Source organism: Babylonia areolata, chromosome 13 (assembly GCF_041734735.1).
Source record: "Babylonia areolata isolate BAREFJ2019XMU chromosome 13, ASM4173473v1, whole genome shotgun sequence".
Lineage (NCBI taxonomy): Eukaryota > Metazoa > Mollusca > Gastropoda > Neogastropoda > Buccinidae > Babylonia > Babylonia areolata.
In genome coordinates, this window is record NC_134888.1 from 25,877,300 (window position 1) to 25,902,970 (window position 25,671).

General features: G+C 40.6%; 2 protein-coding genes across 3 annotated transcripts in view; one reads left to right on the top strand and one right to left on the bottom strand.

Annotated features, from left to right (window-relative positions):
* The first annotated feature begins 3,005 nt into the window (after nucleotides 1-3,005).
* On the top strand, nucleotides 3,006-17,725 carry LOC143289175 (pleckstrin homology domain-containing family B member 2-like). 2 transcript variants are annotated; one of them, XM_076598100.1, is made up of 8 exons: nucleotides 3,006-3,121; nucleotides 4,156-4,255; nucleotides 4,542-4,687; nucleotides 8,042-8,160; nucleotides 10,570-10,742; nucleotides 12,790-12,955; nucleotides 15,470-15,505; nucleotides 17,568-17,725. In XM_076598100.1, the coding sequence occupies exons 2-7, from the start codon at nucleotides 4,207-4,209 to the stop codon at nucleotides 15,480-15,482; spliced, it is 666 nt and encodes a 221-aa protein (XP_076454215.1). In that variant the 5' UTR covers nucleotides 3,006-3,121; nucleotides 4,156-4,206; the 3' UTR covers nucleotides 15,483-15,505; nucleotides 17,568-17,725. The 2 variants fall into 2 exon arrangements, with proteins under 2 accessions (XP_076454215.1, XP_076454214.1); XM_076598099.1 differs by having other exon boundaries at nucleotides 15,470-17,725.
* A 586-nt stretch (nucleotides 17,726-18,311) lies between these two features.
* The window catches only part of LOC143289176 (conserved oligomeric Golgi complex subunit 3-like), a 53,349-nt gene continuing 45,989 nt past the window's right edge, over nucleotides 18,312-25,671 (bottom strand). Inside the window, exons 19-22 of the mRNA XM_076598101.1 lie at nucleotides 25,416-25,498; nucleotides 24,529-24,663; nucleotides 20,937-21,143; nucleotides 18,312-20,018 (exon numbers count right to left, since the gene is read on the bottom strand). Coding sequence (XP_076454216.1) covers nucleotides 19,839-20,018; nucleotides 20,937-21,143; nucleotides 24,529-24,663; nucleotides 25,416-25,498 — 605 coding nt within the window. The 3' untranslated portion in view covers nucleotides 18,312-19,838. The remainder of the gene's footprint in view (nucleotides 20,019-20,936; nucleotides 21,144-24,528; nucleotides 24,664-25,415; nucleotides 25,499-25,671) is intronic.

Below are 25,671 nucleotides of genomic sequence, written 5' to 3' on the forward strand. Positions count from 1 at the left end.
TTGTATAAAAGAAACAATAACAATACTGTAAACTCGGAGTAATAGGCTGGTCAACGAACTTTTTTCTCTCTCGCACAGGAAGAACGTCATTTGGTCCAAAACTGTTGACGCCAAAATGATACATGACGTAAAACAAATGACGTACACGGATGACCAAATTTTAAAGTTTCAACCTTCCAAAAGAAAGTTACAGACACACGATCTTTGTCTGTCCGTCCCTAACACTCAGTGCTATGGGTCTTTGGGCTGTTTAGTTGTCAGTGGAAACAGTACCAGTATGCGAGCTTTCAAAAGAAGTCAGCTCGAAGCTGAGCAGATGAGTCCACTGGAGTGAAAGGATGTATATCAGGTAAAGGTACGTGCGACTCAGTGGTATTTTTGTCTGGCAAGGAATAAATCTTTGTTGAGGTATTACTGCTCAGTATTTCTGGAAGGGCAGTACCATATTGGTCGCCACTATCACCGAGTCTTGAGAACGGTGAAGTTGACATCCCTGCACATTTCTTGTGTATTATATCCACTGGCCGCAGTCGTCACACACTAGCACACCTGTGTTGCATGCTAAAGAGCATACTTCGCTGCACGGGTAATTTGGGTGCCGGCGACCAGGGATGGGATGGAATCCACTGATTACTTGAACAACAAAACCATTTGATGAGCTTTTCTTTCATTATACAAAGGAGTTCAGTGATTAACAGTAGGGTAATTTGATGAGCTTTTCTATCATTGTACAAAGGAGTCCAATGGTTATCAACATTACTGAGTCATTTGATGAGTTTCTCTATCACTGCACAAAGGAGTCCAATGATTAACAGAAGGGTCATATGATGAGCTTTTCTGTCACTGTATAATGGAGTCCAATATGATCATTAACATTACTGAGAGTCATTTGGTGCGCTTTTCTATCTCTGTACAAAGGAGTCCAATGATTAACAGTAGAGTCATTTGATGAGCTTTTCTGTCACTGTATAATGGAGTCCAATATGATTATTAACATTACTGAGGATCATTTGATGAGCTTTTCTCATTCTGTCACTGTACAAAGAAGTCCAGTGATTTTTAACATTACTGAGAGTCATTTGATGAGCTTCGCTTTCACTGCACAAAGGAGTCCAATGATTAACAGTAAGGTCAAAGGACGAGCTTTCCTGTCACTGTACAAAGGTGTCCAATGATCATTAACATTACTGGGAGTCATTTGATGAGCTTTTCTGTCACTGAACAAATTAGGGACATTTTGCCTACGTGTCCTGTAGTTTTCAGCCACAAATAATGGTGAAACTGAAGTGAAGGCCAAACGCATTAAGATTCCAGAGACCTGGCATGGACCGGTTTCATAAGGTTGTATATTGTTTGAAGCAATAATGAAAAGTCGAAAAGTCAAAAGTGTCAGCAGTACCCGTAATCACGGTCTTGGTGAAGATAACAAAAAGACCACCTTGATGGAAGTTGACTTCTTGGAAGCTTAAACTGTTCAGCCACTCTGACAGAACTAAAAAGACCTCTTTGATGGAAGCTGACTTCAGTCTTTGAAGCTTAAACTGTTCATCCACTCTGACAGAACCAAGCACTGGTCTAGTGATATACTGCTGGATACTGATTATAACCACGCAAGAGACTGACGACTACTAAAGCTAAACAAGTACATTCATTAAAAAAAAAAGAAAGAAAAAAAAAAAAAAGAAACACACACATACACACACACACACACAAAAAACACAAGCACATCATAAACATACCTGCATATGACAATGGATTCAGATTTATACATGATTTTAATTGTGTTTGAAGAGAGGAGGGTGGGGACAGACAGAGCGAGGGCCGGAATGGGGACAGACACTGAGAGACAAAGACAGAGAAAGAGTTGAACTGAACAGAATAAATCTTATTTTCTGAGGGCAATAGAGTACGCAAGACTATGCTTTTTTTCACGCAGCCCTCGAAAGAGAAACAGTACACACACACACACACACACACACACACACACACACACACACACACCACACACACACACACCGGCACACACACACACGGCACACACACACACACACACACACACACACACACACACACACTCACACGCGCGCGCAATTTGAATGCATACACACATGAGAGAGACTGGAGAAGGCGTGAGCTAATAATATTACTTCATTATATGTGAATGATTTGCATTTGAAATTTTATTCAGTGTGGTGTGAAATTAAAAAGATCAGTTATACTGAGGAAGAGGCAACTGAACAATATCAGTCATGTGACGGCAGGCGATTAATAAACGTATTGATACGAAAGGAACCCGGGTAATGGATGGTGGAGCACAACCAGATAATATTTATTTTGAACAAGAAAACGGCTGTTTTGCTGTACTGGTTCGAGTTTATTATTTCTAAAAGGAACAATATAACTTGATGGTTAACATTGCATTTAAAACTGTCAGTTTGCTGTATTCGAGTTTACTGTTTTTCACGGCTGAAGTTGAAAGGAAGAATTGCATAGTCTACAAAAGATAAAGTTAATTTGTAGATTTTCAGTAATAAAGACTAATTCAGTTTAGAGTGTGTCAGCTTACTGACGCAGACCATCAGTATAGAGGTGTGTGTGTGTGTGTGTGTGTGTGTGTGTGTGTGTGTGTGTGTGTGTGTGCGCGCGCGCCAGTGTGTGTGTGTGTGTGTGTGTGTGTGTGTGAGAGAGAGAGAGAGAGAGAGAGAGAGAGAGAGAGAGAGAGAGAGAGAACACAAAAGCCAAGACAAAATTCTTTGATAGATAAGCACTGGCGCGCTTTTTTACACCCAGTCCCCGCCATGAACAGGGTATACACTACTCAACACAACATAAAGTCATAAGCATGCACTTTTCAGTACTACGTACATTACTTGTCATACATCACACACACACACACACACACACACACACACACACACACACACACACCACAATAACACACACACACACACACACAGTCCAATCGTGGGAAATTTTCAGTTTTAGGTGTGGAGCGCCCGAGTATGGTTTACCAAAACCAAGAGACAAATCATATGATGATGATGCGTTTGCGTCTGCGCAAGTACATCATCATACGAGGAAGTAAACAAGCTCAACCTTCAATTTTTGCGTCAAAGCTTTTGTAAGTTCCTAAGGTACTATTTGATTCACAATCGTATGAGTGAGAGACATGCTTTAATAGGACTGTAGATATGCGTTTTGTTTACCCTGTTAGCGAGTTAATAGAATTACACTTTATCCATATTCGCATATGTTTTGAGACCTGGTCAATGATGATGATGTTGTTTTAGAATGCATGCATATCCGTTCGTAGTTTATCGTAAAACTTTACACAGGTCTACTATTTATACGTGTCGTGTTGTGTATGAATAGTACTCCTAGCAGCAGCAGTAATAGCTGCAGTGAACAGATATGTTTTAATTCAACTTTGTACGTCCTTTTCCCGATTTGCGGGTGTACATTTAAAGGTCGTTTTCAGATTATCTGGTCGTGGATCAAGCTCAAGTGTTTTTGTATAAATTTTGATTTTATTGTATGATTATAGTGTTATTGTTGTATTATTGTTGTGTAATTATACAATTTCATACATTAAACTTAAAATGATAATATGGAATATACTTTTAGTCAGAAATGCTCATTTAAATTTTGCCAGTCTTCTGTCAGACTTAAGTTTGGTTCCAAATGTAACAGGATTTCCTTTCTTTATTGTTCTTCTTTCTACTGTGTTCTCAGTCATAAATCATTGCTTTCTGCAGTCCACATTTCTAGCATGTGCTTTTAGTCTATTGCTATTTGCAGTTATGTACCTTACGCTTAAAGTCTGATCTCAGTGGACTCGGTAGTTGTGTTTTTTTTAAGCAAGACTGTGTGTGTGTGTGTGTGTGTGTGTGTGTGTGTGTGTGTGTGTGTGTGTTTATATCTGCAGTTTGTAGTACTTGTTGTATTGGTGTATAGATACATGTGTTATTTTTTTATGAACAGAGGTATATGTTCTTATGCACTTCATGTATTGTTTTATGTGACACGCTTGGAGCCCATTATAATAATGCGGAGTTCGTGCCATATAAACGTACCATCCGTTGTTATTTTTGTTGTTGTTGTTATCATTATTTCATGTAATGCAGTATTTAAACTGTGCTCTTGATTATATTTCAGCTGAAGGAATTCCAGTTAAAGGTCATCTGTTGACATCACTACATCATCATTATGAGTGAAGGATTGGATATTGCCAAGGCTGGCTGGCTGCACCGACAGAGTGAGTTTACAAGAAAATAAACGTTTCATATTTTCTTGATATTTGAATAACAAATTAATTATTTTTGTGCCAATTAAAACTTTTTCTTGGTCTATATATATCTCTCTCTCAAACACACACACACACACACACACATACACCTGTGTACACACACACACACATGTACACATTTATATAAATATAAGTAAATAAATATAAATATATATATATATAATACAGTGTGTGTGTATGCAAATTGTGCCAAAGTAACACTCAGAATGCACTGAAGGTGTGTGTTTCCATGCAGGCACTGTGCTGCACCGATGGAAGAAGAACTGGTTTGTGCTGTATCGTGATGGAGTGCTGCGCTACTTTGAGTCCCAGGACAGTGCCCGTGCTGAGGAGGTCTACGTTCTGCGGTCATGCTGCGTTTGCGTCAAGACCAGTCCTGAAGTGAGAACCGTGCAGTGTGTGTGTGTGTGTGTGTTTCACTGTTTGTGTGTTTCACTGTTTGTGTATGTGTGTGTGTTTGTATGTGACCTATGCCCAGATCATTGTAATAAAATTGTGATTCAAGAAAGAAAAAAGTCAATAGAATTTATCAGAACATATAATTTTTCTCTTCAGTTGACACACATTATTTTGATACCTTTTACTTGGGTGGTCATCTGCCACATGGATGACATCCTCATCCATGCAGAGGACCAGCAAACACACGACCAGCGCCTGAGGACAGTCCTGCAACGACTCCAGGAAGATGGCCTCACCCTCAATGACAAAATTAAATATGAATTCTCGAAACCATCAATCCGGTTCCTAGGCCACATCATCGATGCAAATGGCATCCACATGGATCCAGCCAAGGTGGATGCCATCACTAGCTTCCCACCTCCCACCAGCATCACTGAGCTCCAGCACTTCCTTGGCATGGTAAACCAGCTAGCGAAATTCACACCTAACCTTGCTGACATCACTGCACTACTATGGGGCCTACTCAGCAAGGACAGAGCATGGACATGGGGCGACCAACAGGAGGCAGCTTTCCAACAAACAAAACGCCTCCTCACCTCTACCTCTTGCTCACTTCAGCCCTGACCAAGAGACAACCATTGCAGCTGATGCGTCCAACAAAGGGATTGGGGTAGTGCTCTGCCAAACACAAGACGATGGCACACAACGACCCATCTGCTTCATTTCAAGATCGCTCACAGATACAGAGAAGAAATACGCAGTCATTGAAAAGGAAGCCCTGGCAGCTACTTGGGCCTGTGAGACACTGAGGGAATACGTCTTGGGACTGAACTTCACCCTGGAAACAGACCACATGCCATTGGTCCCCTTGCTCAACACAACAGAACTGCACAAGATGCCACCTCGGATCCAGCGTTTCTGCCTCCGTCTCATGCGATACGACACCTGTCACCCATGTGGCAGGAAAAAATCAGATCACAGCAGATGCGCTGTCACGCGCACCAGTTTCGCTATCCGACAAAAATGACGTCAACCTAATTTACGATACAAACTGCACATGCCCAGCAGTGCATCAACATCCTTCCAGCATCAGCTGAAAAGTTACATCGAATATAGCAGTCACAAAAAGCTGACCCAGAAATCACCGAAGTTCGCAAGTAATGCACCAATGGCTGGCCCGTCTACTTACCTCACTCTCCACTCCTCCAACAATACTGGACCAACAGACAGCACTTCACAGTCGTCCATGACGTGCTACTCTTTGATGATTGTATCGTCATTCTCCGTGACCTGAAAATGGACATCCTCAACCACCTCTGCTCAAAACAGGAGAAACTGTGTTCATTAAAGACATGAAGAAAACCGGACAGGTTGTAGCGGAACACCACAATCCACGCTCCATTGTGGCAACAGCGCAGGGCATGATCCGCCGTAATGGGTCACACCTAGTGGCCATGCCTGGTGAAGCCCCACCAACACTGCAGACAGCCACTGCCACAGGGAATGCCACATCTTCCGGTTCTCTTCCACCACCATCACCACTTCAACAGATCCCCTCATCGCCCAGACAGCAGCCACCCATACAGATGACCATGCCCAGAGCAACACCCACGGCCCCAGGACCAGCTGTCACCAACACACCAGGTCAACTCCACACCAGATCAGGCAGACCAGTCAACAAACTGGTAAAGCTGAATCTGTGAAAGTGTGCCCAGCAGATCTGAGAAAGTTCCTTATAGCTTATCTGTCTTGGGAAAACAAAGTGTAGGAAGTGCAAATGTGCTCCCATTCAGGTCTGAGAAAGGCTCCTATGGCTTACCTGTTGTGGGGAAAACAAAATATTAGGTTGAAAACTTCACCAGCGCAACAAACTTACCTCCCTCCATAACCATACCAAAGTGTGGAACACAGTGCAACATTGACATATACATTCTTGTGTGTGTACATGTACATTGCTTCTGAATACTTACTAAAGTAAGCAACCGTTGATCTAGTCACGTCATACTCAAACGTATATTAATACCAAATCTAAAACCCATACAAATATGTTTAACTTTTTGTGTTAGTTTTTCACTGCATTTTTTTTCTCCTTTTCACCAAAAAATTCTCTTCTCAATAAAAGTTTCAATACATATCCCATGATATGTATTCGCCCACAAGCCATAATTTCCTTATCTCTTTGGAAGGAAACTATACTGAATTGATTGACATTGTTACAAATCAGTAGACTCAACAAGGGGGAAAAGGAGAGAAGTGAACAGAATCTCACAAAAGAAGCTCAGTGAGACTCATAGTGCATACTGCATGATTGCTTTTAATTCATTTTTAGTTCATTGTGTATCTAGATGGAAATGAACAGTACCCCACACAAAAAAGGGGAGTTGTTTTATGATGCATGCGTTTGTAGTGCTTTGTGTAGCCAGACGAGCTAAGGGAAATAACTCCGGTTGATCTGAACTTGGCAGAATAAACGTGGCTTACACAGAAGCACTCTGTCTGGACTCCATTTGTCCCTTTATATAATATTACAGCACTGACAAATTCATGGGGACTGTCGATAGATGGATGTGCTGGCAGTCTCACTTTCAGAGGGAGGCTGTATGCATCTGGCTTCATGACGCAGCAATGATTGTCATCAGTAGGGGGCTGTGTAGGTACTGTCATGAATGTACATGTTCAGAACAGGAACACCTGAACATCACTGAACTGACTCAGCAGCAGTTCAGGGTCTCCTCTTGTGTGGCCTCCAGGCTGTCAAACTTTTGGGATGAGCAGCATTGAGAGCAACATTGGACAAAAAACCCAAAAAAACAACAACAAAAAAACAACACAAACCAAACAAAAGCATACTAATTTTACTGCATTTAGTGTATATCAGAAGAAAAAGAAAAAAACCCAACGTCAGTATGACACACAAACCAGTTATTACAGCCATTTTTCTTTACTTTTGAAATCAGGTAAAAGTTTTGAGCAGGAATTTCCTGTGACTTGCTGATTTTCATACAGAGTTTTTCCTGTTCCAAGTTCTCTTCCTGTATTTTTTGTTGTGGTTGTTTTTTAAAATTATTTTCTGTCACAATCGCTGTTGCTGTGTCAGTTTCCAGCCCTGTTATTTCCTTCAGTTGCTGACACGTTGTCGAAGGCAATGAACGGGATTTTTTTACCTCTGGAAGGTTTTAAAGCTTGAAGCAGTGACTGTTTTTCATTGTACGTTTCTACCGTTGACTTGAAATAGTTGCTAATGTGGTGATAGCCTTGAGATGGCCTTAGTGGTCGGCAAGGCTCTAAGCACCATAATTGGATTCCATTTGAAGGGGATGTTGTGTGTTGATGCAGTTGCAGACCTCTGCCAGTCCTCCTGATGGTGTGAGCAGTGGCAAGGCCTGCATGCTGGAGCTGGTGATGAGAGATGGGGGGAACCTGCTGCTGTGTGCAGAGTCCATCGATGACATGAAGTGAGTCTGTCTGCATGACTGAAAAAACGTCACTGTCTTTTTTTTATTTTTTTTTTTTTATTGTTCTTTCTTTTTTTTATGTGTGTGTGTGTGTGTGTTGTTTGTGTGTACAAAAGATAGGGAGATAAAGAGAGAGAGAGACACAGAGAGAGAGAGAATCTTGTCTCATGATAACATGAAGTGTCTATCTGCACTGGAAAGACATCACTGTATTTTTTCTTTGTGTGTGTGTGTGTGTGTGTGTATGTGTGGTTGTTTGTGTGTACAAAAGATAGGGAGATAGAGAGAGAGAGACACGCAGAGAGATAATCTTGTCTCATGATAACATGAAGTGTCTGTCTGCACTGGAAAGACATCACTGTATTTTCTCTCTCTCTCTCTCTCTCTCTCTCTCTCTGTCTGTGTCTGTGTGTGCATTTGTCTGTGACAGACTTGTGTGAATCACTGATGGTGCTAAAAACATTGTCACTGATGGTGTTAAAAGCATTGTCACTGAAGCATTGTCACTGATGGTGTTAAAAGCATTGTCACTGAAGCATTGTCACTGATGGTGTTAAAAGCATTGTCACTGAAGCATTAACACTGATGATGTTAAAAGCATTGTCACTGATGGTGTTAAAAGCATTGTCACTGATGGTGGTAAATGCATTGTCACTGATGATGTTAAAAGCATTGTCACTGAAGCATTGTCTGTCACTGATGTTGTTAAAAGCATTGTCACTGATGGTGTTAAAAGCATTGTCAAAAGCATTGTCACTGATGGTGTTAAATGCATTGTCACTGATGGTGTTAAAAGCATTGTCACTGATGGCGGTAAATGCATTGTCACTGATGATGTTAAAAGCATTGTCACTGATGATATTAAAAGCATTGTCAAGCATTGTCACTGATGGTGTTAAATGTCACTGATGGTGTAAAATGCATTGTCACAGAATATGTTAAAAGCATTGTCACTGATGATATTAAAAGTATTGTCAAGCATTGTCACTGATGGTGTTAAATGTATTGTCACTGATGATGTTAAAAGCATTGTCACTGATGATATTAAAAGCATTGTCAAGCATTGTCACTGATGGTGTTAAATGTCACTGATGGTGTAAAATGCATTGTCACAGAATATGTTAAAAGCATTGTCACTGATGATATTAAAAGTATTGTCAAGCATTGTCACTGATGGTGTTAAATGCATTGTCACTGATGGTGTTAAATGTATTGTCACTGAATATGTTAAAAGCATTGTCACTGATGATATTAAAAGCATTGTCAAGCATTGTCATGGATGATGTTAAAAGCATTGTCACTGATGGTGTAAAATGCATTGTCACTGATGATGTTAAAAGCATTGTCACTGATGGTGTTAAATGTATTGTCACTAATGGTGTTAAAAGCATTGTCACTGATGGTGTAAAATGCATTGTCATTGATAGTGTTAAAAGCATTGTCACTGATGGTGTAAAATGCATTGTCATTGGTGGTGTTAAAAGCATTGTCACTGATGGTGTTAAAAGTATTGTCATTGGTGGTGTAAAATGCACTGTCATTGATGGTGTTAAAAAGCATTGTCACTGATGGTGTTAAATGCATTCTGTCTGTGATGGGGAGTCAGTCTGCAAAAGAGGGGAGAGTATTCTGTATGTCCACTTTATTTGAATACTTACACATTTCAGGGCGTGGCAAAGTGTTTGTGCATGATATAGGATTTTCCTTCACCTTTCTGCATGGCCATTTTACCTGAAGACTGACATATTTCAGGGCGTAGCAAAGTCTTTCAGTGCAGTGTGTAAGATTTTTCTTCACCTTTCTACATGGCATTTTTACCAGAAGACTTTACATGTTTCAGGGTGTGGCAAGGTGTTTTTGTGCAATGTGTGAGAATCTCATTTTCGACTACATAGCATGGTCACATACTTTCCTGTCATAACATTACCCAGAAGCTATAGACCTATCGATCACGATGCCAGGATAGTCACTACTAACCTTGGTCTCACGTGATGATACTCAGTGAATCGCATGCGGGTTTACATTGAAACAGCATAGAGTGGACCAGTTAGCTTAATCTTTTGCCCGAACAAGAGAGAACGTGGCTGAATCAAGTTGCATCTCTGTCTCTGTGCCTGGTGGATAAAGCAGTGAAGTACAAAGAAGAACAAGTGGCTTGAAATAGAGAAGTTAGCCCTGGATTCCCATCATGAGAAACAAGACGAACAAAGACCAGGGAAGTTACACAGTGCCACGGATGTGTCAGCCGTCAAGAAGCAGCGGCGGGAACAGAAGTTTCGCTAAACTAGAAATATCCGTTTGCTGATGTGGCTTGGAGTCCGAGTGTTCCTATCATATTCAAAATATTCCTACCATATTTCCTGATTCCTACAAACACTTGACAGGGGTTGGCATCACTGCATGTTTCAGGGCATGGCAGTATGCACTGGAGGAGGCACGGACCATGGCTGCAGGCCCTGGAGCAGCAGCTGGGTACACTCGCACCGTCCCCATCAGATACGAGGGCTCGCCCTACGATCCTTACTACTATGGCTATGGGGGCTACCCGGGTCAGGTCATCAATCCCGCTCCTGGAACCCAAGGTCTGCGTTCCCTTCATTTCTGTTCACATTGTTGTGTGTGAAAGTATGTGTAATGTGTGTGTGAGTGTGTGTTTGTGTATGCGTGTGTGTGTGCGTGTGTGTGCGTGTGTGTGTGTGTGTGTGTGTGTGTGTGTCGCTGTGTGAGTGAATGGGGTGGATGTGTATGTATGCAAGGCATCAGCATGTTAAGAACGGAATATACTGAATTTTAGTGGTGGACTGTGTCCTGCTGAATTGATCATGAGGAGAACACAGCTCTAACATGGCTTTTGTCATCAGTAGGATGAAGGGCAGTGAATCATCACTCGAGTTCCTCAGCTGTGTTTCATAATGATTCCACGCATTGCCTGCTCAAAGTCATTATTCTAGCAGAAAGTGTCAGATGTGAAGCCGTCCTCATTCATCAGGAAAACTACCGGCTTACTTTTTGCGCGAGGCTTAGTTCTGCTCATATTGCTGCCTGTGTATGTTAGAATCACTGTCAGCATTATAGAGTTACAGGCGTCATAGGTTGAGCAACATGGCTGCAGTATTCCTAGGAAAACATAACTCCAAACAATATTTAATCATCTTGTATCAAACATTCAAATTTTCTGCTCCGCTTGGTTGTTTTTTTTGTTTGTTTTTTATTTAAGAATTAAGACTAATAACATTTGTCTTAATGTCATCCATTCAATCCCTTCAGTGCATACAAAACTCTGCTGCCCGACATCCTCAGAAAGAAAAGACCTGAGCACATCACTCCTCTTTTGCAACATCTCCATTGGCTCCCTGTCTCACACAGAATAAATTACAAGATTAGCCATCTATGTTATAAATGTGTGTCGCAAATTTGCCCATTCCTGTCTCTATCGCTGCCTTCACCTCTACACCCCATCTCGCTCTCTACGATTGGCTTTGGATCCACTTTGTTTCTGCATACCCAGATTCAAACACTGTTGGCCGCCATTCTTTCTCTGTCTCTGGACCTCGCATTTGGAATGAACTTCGCTTCGTTCGCATTCAGCTCTTTCAAGTCTGGCCTTAAACCCTCCCCCTTCCCAAGATAGCCTCCCTTCCCTGCCTCTTCCTTGTCTTCAGTTTTCCCAGTTTAGAGTTACGCATGCTTGTGAATGACTGGTGTGAAAGTGCTTTAATTCATCTCTGCACAAGATTCACCACTATATAAATACTAATTATTACTTTAATTACACATACTTAACTGTGACTCACTAGTGCAGACTCTGGCAGTGGTCTGATTCCTGTCCTGTGCAAACTACTACCCACGTATGCGGAGACAACGAAAGTAGCTACGGCCGATAATCTCCTGAAGTAGGTTACCTTCCCTTTGCATCCCTGACTTGTGCCCTCTTTTTCCGGCAGCCATCTTGACTCCTGCTCCTGTGCTCTGCATACAGCTAAGATCATATCATGTCAATATGAAGACCTTTATGCCTGGAAGTGAGAGCCCACATAATTGTATAGAGAGATTTTTATAATCTAATAGTGCGCAAGGCTTATTAATGAGAAATGAAATGAGTTTTGTAATTTTAATTTTTGAAAGTAAGTGCCAACACGATTTTTTTAAGTATTCACTGCGTCCGCCGGTCGATTGTATATGAGCTCGATCACCCAATCGGGCCAAGTAGTTTTGTGACCTGTTGTGATTCATCATTGGACACAAAACGAGAGCGCCAAAGAATCAATAGACAGACAGAAAATATGAAAAAACTTAGCCGTATGCAGAGCACAGGAGCAGGAGTCGAGATGGCTGCCGGAAAAAGAGGGCACAAGTCAGGGATGCAAAGGGAAGGTAACCTACTTCAGGAGGTTATCGGCCGTAGCTACTTTCGTTTTCTCCGCATACACGGGTAGTGGTTTGTACAGGACAGGAATCAGACCACTGCCAGAGTCTGCACTAGTGGGTCACAGTAAGTATGTTACTTAAACGTAATTTTAGAAAGAAAATTTCCAGTTATTGCTATTATTACTTATTCTTATGATATGTAAAATAATCATCACCTCAATGTACTGTTCATTAAAAAAAATATATTTATATTATTGACAGTGATTCGCAACCCTGACGGCACCACAACCATCATCAGCCCAGGCACAGGCAACCAGGTGGTGTACGTGGATGACAGTCCTTACTACCGCCGCCGTCACTATGGATACGGGGCAGGCACAGGCTTGCTGACCGGCGCTGTGATTGGCTCTGCTCTGATGTGGCCCTGGTACTGCTGGTGAAGGGGTGTCTGTCTGTACCTCTGTCTCCGCTTTGTACCTTCAGACAGAGGTCTAGATCACTCATCATCTTCAGCCTTGACATGATGATGACAGTTCGTGATGGTGATACAGTCGCAAATCATCAGCTTTGAAATTGATTGATGAATGTGATAACTTTTCAGTCATAAATCATCCGCTTTGAAATTAATGATGGTAATCATGATAATAATTCTGTCATAAATCATCAGCTTGAAAATTGTGGTAATCATTATGATGATTCAGTCATAAATCATTGATTTGAAATGATGGCAGTCATAGTAGTAATTCAGTTGTAAATCACCAGTCTTGAAATGTTGATATTCATCATAGCAATTGAGTCAATGATCATCAGCTGTAGAAATATGATAGTCATGATAATGATTCAGTCATCAATCATCACCTTTGAAATTATGATGAATCTTGATAATGGATCTGTCAAAAATCATCAGCTTTGAAATATTGATAATCACGATAATGATACAATCATATATCATCAGCCTTGAAATGATGATAATCGTGATAATAATTCAGCCATAAATATCAGTCGTGAAACAATGATAATCATGACAATAATTCAGTCATAAATCATCTTCTTTGAAATAAGGATAGTAACAATCCAGTCACAATGTTGAGTTGTTGAAATATGTATGACTTGTTAAAAATTTTTATTGATAAATGACTGCAAGAGGAGGCTTGACTATAATACATGAATTAGCATGCAAAGTCCTAAGTTAAAAACAAAAATAACACTAATTCAGCTCATACTGTTTTGTGTTCAAGTCACAAGATGTGCTGGTATGTATTATAGAAAGAGTCAAGAAGAAATATAAAGGACACCCTACAAATAAGTGCACTGTGTGCTGGAAGCACAGCAGTTCTGTCTAAAGCAGCCCACATCGTTCAGCATGTCATTGCTTTATAATCACAGTAAGATCTGTCAAAAGTTCCAAACTTTTTCAGCTTTGATAAATCGTAACAAACTGCTAAATTATATTATACATTTTGGGGCCTGATATCCACGATAACCACTTTGGATGAATCCAGTTCGGATGGGTTCTGACACTGTGAATATTGCAGACTGAAGGTCCGTCATCACCTGTCTGTCCCATCAGTGATATATATAAAAAAACAACAACCCTGAAGTTACTGAAAAGTAGAAAATGTACAAGTAAGTACAGTGTTATTAATTAACACGGAACACAGAAACAAATGGGTAAAGTCTTTGTTCAATACTCTTTTATTATTCAGTGGTAAAACTTATTACATATACATGTTGTTTTTTTCCTGGTCTTTTTTTTTTTTTTTTTTTTTTTTATAATTTGGAAATATTCATGTAAGTGATTGTTGTCCTTGGTGGTGTTAAAATCATTATCTGTCAGTTAAATCTGTTATAGTTTCAGTTTCTCAAGGAGAGTCACTGTGTCCGAACAAATCCATGTATGCTGCTCCATATCTGCTAGACAGAATTACCCAGTGCACTCAGCCAGGCCTTGACTATATGCATGTGTGTGTGTGTGTGTGTGTGTGTGTGTGTGTACCTATCACAGTAGATTTTTTACACATAGTTTGGCCGGAGGACAGCGTGCATGTCACATTGTCATGGGTTCTTTTTGAGTATGCCTATTGCATGCTGCACACAGGACGCATTGTTTATCGTCTCGACCGAATGACTAGATGCTGAGTTTGATTTTTCAGTCAGACTTTGGAGAAAAGGCAAGACCTCAGTTCAAATCCAGACCCTCCTGGACACTGAAATGGCAGTTGAGTGTCTTAACCATTCTGCCACCTTCCCCCTTCTAATGTGTGAATTGAATGGTGATGATGTTTGTTAACTCTTTTGCCACCAAGTTTCTGTGTGAAAAACACTCCCTAGCGGCACATGTTTTAGGCTTGATGTTCTCATTCACACGAACAACACAGTGGACTTTTTCACTTCAAACTTGGTCAAGGGAGGGAAGGTTAGTCAGTTTCCTTATGTGTGGGAAAGTTGGCTGCAGTTATCAAGCTTGTTACAATGTGAAAAATGGCATGTATTAGTTCAATTTGACCCCTTGATGTTGACTAAAGTTGCCTGTGTTGGTTAACTGGCTTGTCGATTAAGGTCACCTATGGTGGTGAGAGAGTTAACTCTGTCTACACCACAGCTACATCCTGCTACAACTCCCTAGGACTAGCATACACGAGACCACTGCAGAAAAAAACAGGGTGGTTCACTGAAATGGCAAAAGTCGATTGAGATTTAGTGATTTAATCAGTCGAACAAAGCTTTGTTTTCATGCTTCCGGAATCCATAAACGGTTCAGTTTAGAATGCCAACTGTACCAAGCAAGAATGAACGAAATAAGAATAGTGTGTCATTACGAGAATACTTGTCCTTGGTCCACAGGAGTAGAATGAGTTAAGATGTTGTTGCTCACACAGTGTTCTGATGAGTCTGCATGCTGACTGATCCCCTGATGAACAAAGTTCTCTGTGTGTTACAGGTTCTGGTTTTGAGGAAGAGGGGGAGAGAAAAATGGGTCAGTTGGAGCATTGTTCTTGTACTTGTATGACTTTTTAAAATATATTTTTGGTTTGAATCACTTGGCAAGGGCTTTTTTTTTCCTTTCCAGTTTGCTTTGTTTTCGTTGAAAGATTTGTTGTTGTTTTAACATGTTTTATGTGCATTTGGCAAATTTCTGGTGTGTTATTTCTGTTGGTTTTTCAGATAAGCATTCCTGTTGGCATGTTGCTTGTGGTTTGTGTGCTTGGCTCCTGTTTTACATTTGAGTCTGGTGGTCAGGATTGAAAGGTGCTATTGGATGGTCTTTTTTTTTTTTTTTTTTAAAGCTGGTGTGCACTTTTTCTAGAGTCTGCATATAATTCCCATTTGCATGCACATACAGAAGTTTACATGTTCTTATTCATGAACAGGTACACACATTTGAAACACAGCACCAGAATAATGACCCCTGTAAAAATTCTGTTAAACTAGTTTTATTTGATGTATTTGGCACAGTTGTAGTTTTTTGCTTATTTCATATAATACTTTGAGCTTATATCACAGATTGACATAAGTTTACATTATGGCCAACAGCATAGTGAAAGCTGTATTATCAGTGGTTTCTCCAGTGCAACTGGAAATCATTAACAGCTTAGTCTTTTGTGAAGAACTGTGACTCTCAGACTAGGAGGCAAAATTGCACTGGCCCTTAGTGTTGCAGCCTTGGGGGCTAGTTGGCTTTTGGGAACCATCCCAATGCCAACTGTCCTAAAAACCTCTTGGCTGAGAGCGTGGGGATGTAACTTGGAGACACTGTCCACTGTAATCAAATTCTAGCCCAGATAGTTGGGACAGTAGTTGTCTCCTCTGCTGTTCTGATGGTCATAGTTGAAAATGACTGAATATCAAAGTTAGTATCATATATATAAAACCTTTTCTTTTTTTTTTTTGCATAATATTTCATGTAACTTGTTATGTAGTGTTGTTTGTTGTTGTTTTATTACACTAAAGCAGATGTATTTTTGTTTGATCACAGGAGTGATTTGATTTTCATGTTGTCTTGGTCACAGCGTTGTTTTTGTTTGTTTGTTTGTTTGTTTCAATCTTTAGAAAAAAAAAGAAAAAATATTGAAAAATAAATAGATTAATAAAAGAACTGGTATCACTTTGGCACTCCTTGTTTTTACTATTTTTGAATTGCAGCAGGATTAAGTCATTTCAGTGTGGTGATTCATTATTTTCCTATACATTTATTATCTTTTAGAGAGAATGGTGCATTTGTCCTGTACATCTTAAGTGAATGTGAACTGTAAAATTTGTTGTGTGGTTAAAAAAAAAAAAAAAAATGCAGAAGAAAGAAGAGATTTGGAGTCCGGTGATATGTATAGAAATCTGATAAAGCATGAACATTATCAGTGCATGGCTGTTATTCTCTTGTATTTGTCTTTATTGCTGAAAACAGTATTTCTCTCTTACACACACACACACACACACACACAGAGGATGTAAACAAAGAAGAAAGAAAAAAAGCTGTATAAGCTTATTCTTTTACCCTCACTAAGGATCATTTTGACTTCACATACACACATACACATAGGTGCACACATGCTGTTTAGTTTCACTTTTAACACGCACACAAAATGGGGAAGATAAATGGGAGCATGTGTGGTGGCAGGGACGCATGGCAATGATGATTGTAATGTGTACATGTAGTGTGCGTTCTGATGATAGTAATGTGAATATGTAATGTGCGATTTGATTATATAAATGTGAATATGCAACATGCAGTGTGGTGATTGTATTATGTGATGTGCGGTGATGATTGTATTGTGTTATGTGATTTGCGGTGTGACGATTGTATTGTGTTATGTGATGTGTGGTGTGATGATTGTATTGTGTGATGTGATGATTGTAATATGAATCATATGTGTTGTGCAATGATTGTAATGTGCTGTGTGATAATTTGTAATGCTAATTATGTAATGTGGCTCGTGAAGAGTGTAAAGTGGCATGGGATGATTGGACATGTAATGAGAACATGTACTGTTCCATGTAAAGAGTAATGTGATGTGGATGGTCACGCTGCTTTGACGTGGCAGTCTTTCAGTGACGGGAACAGTAACCACCTTAACTCCAGCTGGAGACTCTCACACAAGTGTCAGCGCCTTCTTCCTGCTCCTGCTGTCTTCATTCATGGGTTTGGAAGAGGGGGGAAAACATGATTAAAAAAATAGACACAATTTAAAAAGAAAAAAAATTTCTGGTTTTATTTCTCTGGTACTCTGGTTTCTTTCTTCCGGTGTTGGGATGTGAAAATGTGAAGATGGGTGTTTGTGATGTGGAGTGTGTCCATTTATTGTGAAGATGTGATAACTTTTCTGCACTTCCAGAATTTGTGGGGTTTTTTTTCATTTGGGGGCTGGGGGGGATGGTTGGGTGGTGAAGGATGCAGGGCCTGTTTGTGTGTCAACCACTACCATACATACACATGTAGACACACACACTCTTTCTCTCTGTTCAGCTGTTCAAGAGAACATCCTGAGATTATGATGGAAAAAATGTTGGTTATGTTGGTTTTGACATTTTACATTTTGTCCATATTATTTTTGTTCTTTATTCTCTCAGTTTATACACTCCCATTAAAATTTACTTGTATTGAAAATATTTCTTCAGTATTGTGGATAGTTTTTTGTTTTCGCGTGGTTGCAGTGTGAGTGCGTGTCTGCGTGTGCATGTGCTGTCCTGGTTTGGGGCTTTTAGCAACAATGATAATGTTGATAACGAGCCAGCACTTTGTAATAGTAAATAAAAACAACAACAAAAACATGACACCAAATCAAAGAACAGTTTTTAAGCACTTGAATTTTAATCACAGCCCCCAAAAGAATATAACACATTTGCAAATCACAGTTCCCTTCTCTCTCTCTCCCTCTTTCTCTCTCTCAATCGCTTACATAAGGCAGCCATGTCCCGTTAGATAAGCTTAGCTGTTTTTAGATAACACACACTCACCTTTCTCAAGTTTACCCTCTTTCTTTCATCCAACAGTTATTATTAGCTTAAAACAGACACAAGAGAAAATACATGATACATAAATGTCAGTAAAAAAAATTACTAACACCCTCTGTTACCTCCAGATACATACGCATCTGTCTGGCAAATGTTATCCCTCAATGGGATAATGTAGTGACATAACAAATAAACCAACAAGGCAGAACTGCTCCCAAGACATTGTATCAGGCCAGACAATAAAATAACACAAATTATAAACACTCATATGTACATACAATTATCCCATAAACTGTTTTGATCTGACCTACAATGATATACACTTTGAATGACTTGTGCCCACAATTTAAGCTGACCGTTCAATATATCTCTTCCCAACAAGCACTCAATAAATTAATTTCCATTAGCAAGAGATCCCAGTGTGAAACAAATGATGACAACAATATTGCATACACATGTTCTGTTTGTTGTGGGTCAATAACAATCCTGGAGGAAGTGGTAAACAGCTCTAATAAGTCTTATCTGCCTGGAAAACACTGAAAAATGCAGGGTTTCCATGGTTTGGTAAAACTGAAGGGTCATTTTCCAGGGATGTATATCTTGGGGAAATCAAAAAGATTTGGGAATTTTGTCAATTTTACTCTGCAGAAAAAATTCCAAATGTCTTTAACCCAAAGACCAGGTGAAGGAAAAAAAATCATGGAAGTGAGGACACTTTGGGAGGTGAACTCTTATTGAACAAGGAAGGTGGCAGAATGGTGAAGACACTTATCTGCCAACACAGTGTTCATGAGGGTCGGTCTGGGTTTCATTCCTGCTCTCACACTTTGATTAGAAAATGAAACTGAGCATCTAGTCATTCAGATGAGACGATAAACTGAGGTCTGCGTGCAGCACGCACTTGGCGCACTGAAAAAGAACCCATGGCAACAAAGGCGTTGTCCTCTGGCAAAATTCTGGCATGTTGAGCAATGCCACTGGTCAGGCATCTGCCTAGCAGATGTGGTGTAGTGAGTATGAATTTGTCCGATCACAGTGACACCTCACTGAGAAACTGAAACTGAATGACCGTTTGTTTCGTAATGGGCTAGTTGGCCTTTGGGAACCATCCCAATGCCGACCGTCCTAAAACACTTTTGGCCGAGAGAGTGGGGCAAGACACTCTCCGCTAAAATAAAACTCTAGCCCAGCAGATAGTTGGGACAGCAGTTGCTTTCTTTGCTTTTCTGATGGTCATAGTCAGACATGACTGTTCTGATGGTCAAAGTTGGACATGACTATCATACATGTAGTCTGCAGAGGACAAACAGGCAGACAGACAGTACAGACGACGAAGGAAGTCCCAAGCCCGGCCACTCCAATTAGGAGAGTGAGGGGCGAGCGATGGTGGTGGTGGTGGAGGAGGGTGTGGGTGGTGGGGGGGTTGCCAGCAGCAGGTTGATCTGTTCAGAGCTGGGACAGGCCACAATCAGGCGGTCCTCCTCTGTGTAGTGATCCAACAATGTCTGGGACAGCTTGCTGTAGTTCTGCTGCACGTTCACCTGGGGTGGGGGTGGGGAGGGGGTAGAGGGGCCGGGGAGGGGGGGCGGGCGGGGGCGGAAGCACATAACAACAATGATAACAACAGTGGTGGAGTGACACTTTTGAAATGTACAAGTTAAAATATCTTTAAATCTGAGTTGTTAATTTTCTAGTATATGATGACTCCCACCCTCCTTCCCCCGCCCCCCAAAACCAGACCACTACTAAATAATAATGATAACAGTAATACTAACAATAACCCAGACACTCATGGACACAATATACTGGCAAATAAGCGTCTCAACCATTCTGCCACCTTCCTCCTCACAAACAAACATTCTCTCCCTCTTACACACACACCACACTCACACACACATACATCCACAAACACACATTCTCTCCCTCTTACACACACACCACACTCACTTACACACACCACACACACATACATCCACAAACAAACATTCTCTCCCTCTTACACACACACCACACTCACTTACACACACCACACACACATACATCCACAAACACACATTCTCTCCCTCTTACACACACACAGACACCACACTCACACACACCACACACACATACATCCACAAACATTCTCTCCCTCTTACACACACACCACACTCACTTACACACACCACACACACATACATCCACAAACACACATTCTCTCCCTCTTACACACACACAACACTCACTTACACACACCACACACACATACATCCACAAACATTCTGTCCCTCTTACACACACACCACACACACATACATCCACAAACACACATTCTCTCCCTCTTACACACACACCACACTCACTTACACACACCACACACACATACATACACTCACATCCACAAACACACACATCCACCCCCCCCCAACCCCCTCCCCCAACACACACACACACCCCACCCTCCCCAAAGCAGCACCTACCTTGATGGGTCTGAACAGGATGGCCTCTGTGTCACGGTTGGCTAGGTACAGAGACATGCTCCGCTGCACGCCGGACAGTCGGGTCTTGATGTTGCGGTAGGTCTCCGTGGCGACGTCGTGCACCTTCTCGGGCAGAGCGAAGGGCTGGGTGCGCAGCACGACCCGCGGGGTTCCATCCTCCTTCTTCATGGCTGCCACCACCCCTGCCTGCAGTTCACAACACACACACGGAGATGCCAGCCCCTGTCAAGTGTTTGTAGGAACAATCAGGGAATTTGGTCGGAACATTTTGAATTTGATAGGAACACTCGGACTCCAACCACATCAGCAAAACGTACATTTTATCTACAAGGCATACATACACTTGAGCCTACCTGTAACATGGTGTAACTATTTATCGAAGGCTGTTTGTAATTAAAAATGGCAATTGTGAATGTTGACTTGCACACAGTACAATGAAATGGAGTGATGCACGGATATTTTTCAGTGTATGTTTGGTGAAACTTCCGTTCCCGCCTCTACTTCTTTACAGCTGACACATCTGTGGCACTGTGTTGCTTCCCTGGTCTTTGTCTTATTTCTCACAATTGGAATCCATGGCTGACTTTCTCTGTTTCAAGCTGCTTGTTCCTTCCTTGCACTCCATAGCTTAATCCACCAGACACAGATGCTGTTTGACCAAGACACAACTGAATTTAGCCACGTTCTCTTGTTACGGCAAACCAAGTTGAAACGATTATGCTGATTGGTCCACTCAATGCTGTTTCAATGTACACATGCACAAGATTAGCTGAGCATCATCACATGAGACCAAAGTTAGTAGTGACTGCCTTTGCCTCGTGATTGATAAGTCTAGAGCGTCTGGGTAATGTTACGACAGGAAAGCATATGGCCATGCTATGTAGTCAAAAAGGAACTCGTGAGAACAATTTTAATGTTGGAGTAATGTTGAAACAAACTGTGATCTAGCGTAACAAAATACGGTGAAATTGTTACAGCTGGCGTCTCTAAACACACCCCCATCACTGTTTGAGTTTCTCAAGGAGGCATTACTGCATTCCTTGAGAGCCTTGAGAGCCTAAGGAAGGTAAAACATTACCACAAAAAGGTAAAATATTACAACCAGCAATGACCAGGAGAGAAAAAACAAAACAAAACAAAACAACAAACCGAAAAGTAATCAGGACTTCACACTCGCTGCCCAGTAGGTAAAAAAAAGGCTGTAACCTATAGAGCTTCAAGAATATGCGCGTTTCTAATATCACTTCAAGTGGAAAGACGTTAAACTGAAGAATATGCGCTATAGCAAGATGTCTCAATAATCAGTCAAATCATTTATATCATGCAGTCCATCGGCCTTCAGCACAATGTACTGAATAAAATAAATACAGCTCTATTCAAATATATATGGCAGAAAAAGTACAGCAATAAGACAGCTTTTGAAAAAGTAAAACGAAAAGTGCTGGAGACTGATTACGAGGATGGTGGCCTCAAAATGATTAACTTGATTCAGTTACAAAAATGTTTCTATTTACAATGGTCAGGAAGACTGTTTCATGCAACAGAAAAAACAAAACTGGACACTGATACTGTACTGGCACTTAGGCAAGACAGCAAACTGTGATTAAGTGTTCCAGATTAATTGTAGGACAACAAATTTAACTGGTCCAGAAAAAATTGATAATGAGTTCTGGAAGGAGGTCATCGTTACATATTTGGACAACAAAACCATAATGACACAAAATGAAGTAAATTGTAATAATTTCTTGCATAAGTTGTTGTTTAACAATACTCTTATTACTTACAAAAACAAAACTCTGTACTTTGAAAACTGGCACAAAAATGGTATTGAACAATTTAAAGACATCATACATCATGATGAAAAATTACTTTTGTCACTGACTGAAATACAGAACCTCATAGGTAAAAACCTGGCTGGCACCATTTTTGAATATAACGCCATAGTTAACTCCTTCCCAAACAGTGGATTCAGTGGATACAGAGGACAGAAAAGGAAAACAAAGCACAAAACTGCTGTGCATGTTTATATAATTCAAAGCCAAAGACTATAAACGAACGAACTATAAACGAAACGTTAAACAAAAATAAGCAAACGATTACTCCAACAGCTTGTAACTTTTGGATCAGAAAATTTAACTATAATCTGGATAAATCTGCCTGGTCAAGCGCTGTAAAAAGTACAACAGAAACCAGATTAAGATTACTTCATTGGAAAATACTACACAATATATATCCCACAAATTTTCTCTTAAAATGCAAGTTAAAGAAAACAATAGATGCTCATACTGCCCAGACCAAATTGATTTCATCAAGCACTTTTTCTGTGAGTGCCCTTTGGTCCGAAACCTATGGAACTTTATTCAACAGAAAATCAAACTGGAAACAAACATTATGTTAAAATTGTCAGTTACTGACATTCTGTTTGGATTGAAGGAACATCAGTAGCTGAAAGGAAACGTCAGATTTATTTACTTCATGATTCTGACTGGAAAAATGTGTATCAGTATTTCGAAGAAAACTAATTCACATTTTTCTTTAGTATCGATTTTTGAGAGGGAACTTAACCTAACAACATCTGACTCTTGAACCCACAACACACACACCAACTATACATTAGCAGATGGGGGGGGGGGGGGGGGGAATCCACAGTTAAAAAAAAAAAAAAAAAACAGGGAGAAGGAAAGGAGGAAAAAGAAGGAAAAAAAGACCAATGAAGATATTCATCTGCCAGAATATATTTATTGTGCTCAGTACCTTCACTTTTGAACAAACACCCACCCATCCACATTGCTCTCTAAAATACACATCCCCACAACCCCCCTGCCCCAGCGCCCCCCTCTGCCACCCCCCAGATCCCCCTCCCCCCCACACACACTCACATACATGGTCACACCCTCCACTCCCCCTCCTTGCCATATTGAGGCAATATCAATATATCCAATGATCAGTGATGTTTGAGAGCTGTGATCGAGTCCTGTGTATGCATACACTTGTATTGTTTGATGAAAAATTGAGCATTAAAATTTAAAAAAAAAAAAAAAAAGTATATCACAAATCAAACAGTTGATAATAGTTAAAATAGACACCGAAAGCTTCACATATGATATATATAGGGTTTTTCATTTTAGAAAGGCGTTTGCTGAACTAACTTGAAAGTGTGGATTTTTCTTTTGTTCATGTCGATGTACAACTGTGCTGCTGGAAAATATATGTAATGCACCATCCATGATAGGCTTTTAGCAATTTCACAGCATTGAGCAATACTCTTATTTTGTGATGACTGTGTATGCACTGTTGTCCTGTTTTTTTTGTTTGTTTAGTTTTGTCATGCCATTCCAACATGCCTTTATAATAACTGTTTGGAAGGTGATGTGTTCATCCCCCAACAATTTGAAGTCTGACAAATTGTTTTATTTCAGTCTGGGGGTGTTCATCAACAGAATTAATGTCTTAAGTTATACATGCATGTTTGTTTCACCAAAAAAAAAAAGCTTGCACCAATGTAAAAAAAAAAAAAAAAAAAAAAAAAAGATGTCTCAATAAATAAACAAATAAAGAAACAAGTAAATACCCGAGAGAGGAAGGTCTGGAGTGGAGCGGTGAACAGGTCGGTGACGTGTTTGATGAAGTCCTCACAGGTTGTCTTCAGCTCCTGGTCCACATCCCTCTTGGAGTCGATGAACATCTCTGTCACCTGGGGGGTGCCCTGTGACACACACCACACACATAAATATACCATAAACACACACACACACCACACACATAAATATACCATAAACACACACACACACCAGACATAAATATACCATAAAAAAAACAAATACACACCACAAACATAAATATACCATAAAAAACCACACACACACACACCACAAACATAAATATACCATAAACACACACACACACACCACATAAATATACCATAAACACACACACACACACATACACACACACCCCCCCCCCCCCACACACACACACCAACATACCATAAACACACACACACAGCACGAACACACACTTACAAACACTACATGCACACATATACACAAAGCATACTTCACACAGTAAAATAATGGTAAAAGAAGAGCACTGCCTGGAAGGTGTGTGTGGAGGAGGAGGAGGAATTGTTGGGTGTCCCATCACATATACTGGTGATTCTAGTCATTTTGTTTGAGAACTGATTTTTTACATTCCAATGTTATCATTTAGGAGAGGAAGAGTGGGAGATGAATGATGTGTGTGTGTGTGTGTGTTGGTGTGTTGTGTTGTGTTGTGTTGTGTTGTGTTGTTATTGTTGTTGTGTTGTGTGTGTGTGTGTGTGTGTGTGTGTGTGTGTGTGTGTGTGTGTGTGTGTGTGTAGTTTATGAGTGCGTGTGCATGTAGTGTATGTGTGCGTGTGTATATGCGTGTACGTGTGTGTGTTTGTGCAGTGTGTGTCATGTGTGTGTGTCATGTTACCTCCAAAACAAACTGGAGAAGGGCGTTGTTGCTGTTCAGGGCAAACAGCTGCGATTTCTTCTGCATCAGGGAATAGGCAGCATCTGGAACAGGAATCATGCACCTAGATCTCCCCTTACCAAGCTTTTGCCTGGCACAAGCAACAGGCATGTGCAGCAGTTTTTTTTGTTTTGTTTTTCTGTTTTTTGCATACACCTCTATGCTCTGTAATGGACCCCACAGTCACCTGGGCTGCACATTTCACAACTGACCAGTG

What these genes read in the sequence shown, in the direction of transcription:
- LOC143289175 (XM_076598099.1), top strand. Translation starts at nt 4,207, where the DNA reads ATGAGTGAAGGATTGGATATTGCCAAGGCTGGCTGGCTGCACCGACAG. An exon ending in GCGTCAAGACCAGTCCTGAA is followed by an intron (nt 4,688 to 8,041) that starts GTGAGAACCGTG and finishes GTGTTGATGCAG; the next exon opens with TTGCAGACCTCTGCCAGTCC. An exon ending in TCCCGCTCCTGGAACCCAAG is followed by an intron (nt 10,743 to 12,789) that starts GTCTGCGTTCCC and finishes TATTATTGACAG; the next exon opens with TGATTCGCAACCCTGACGGC.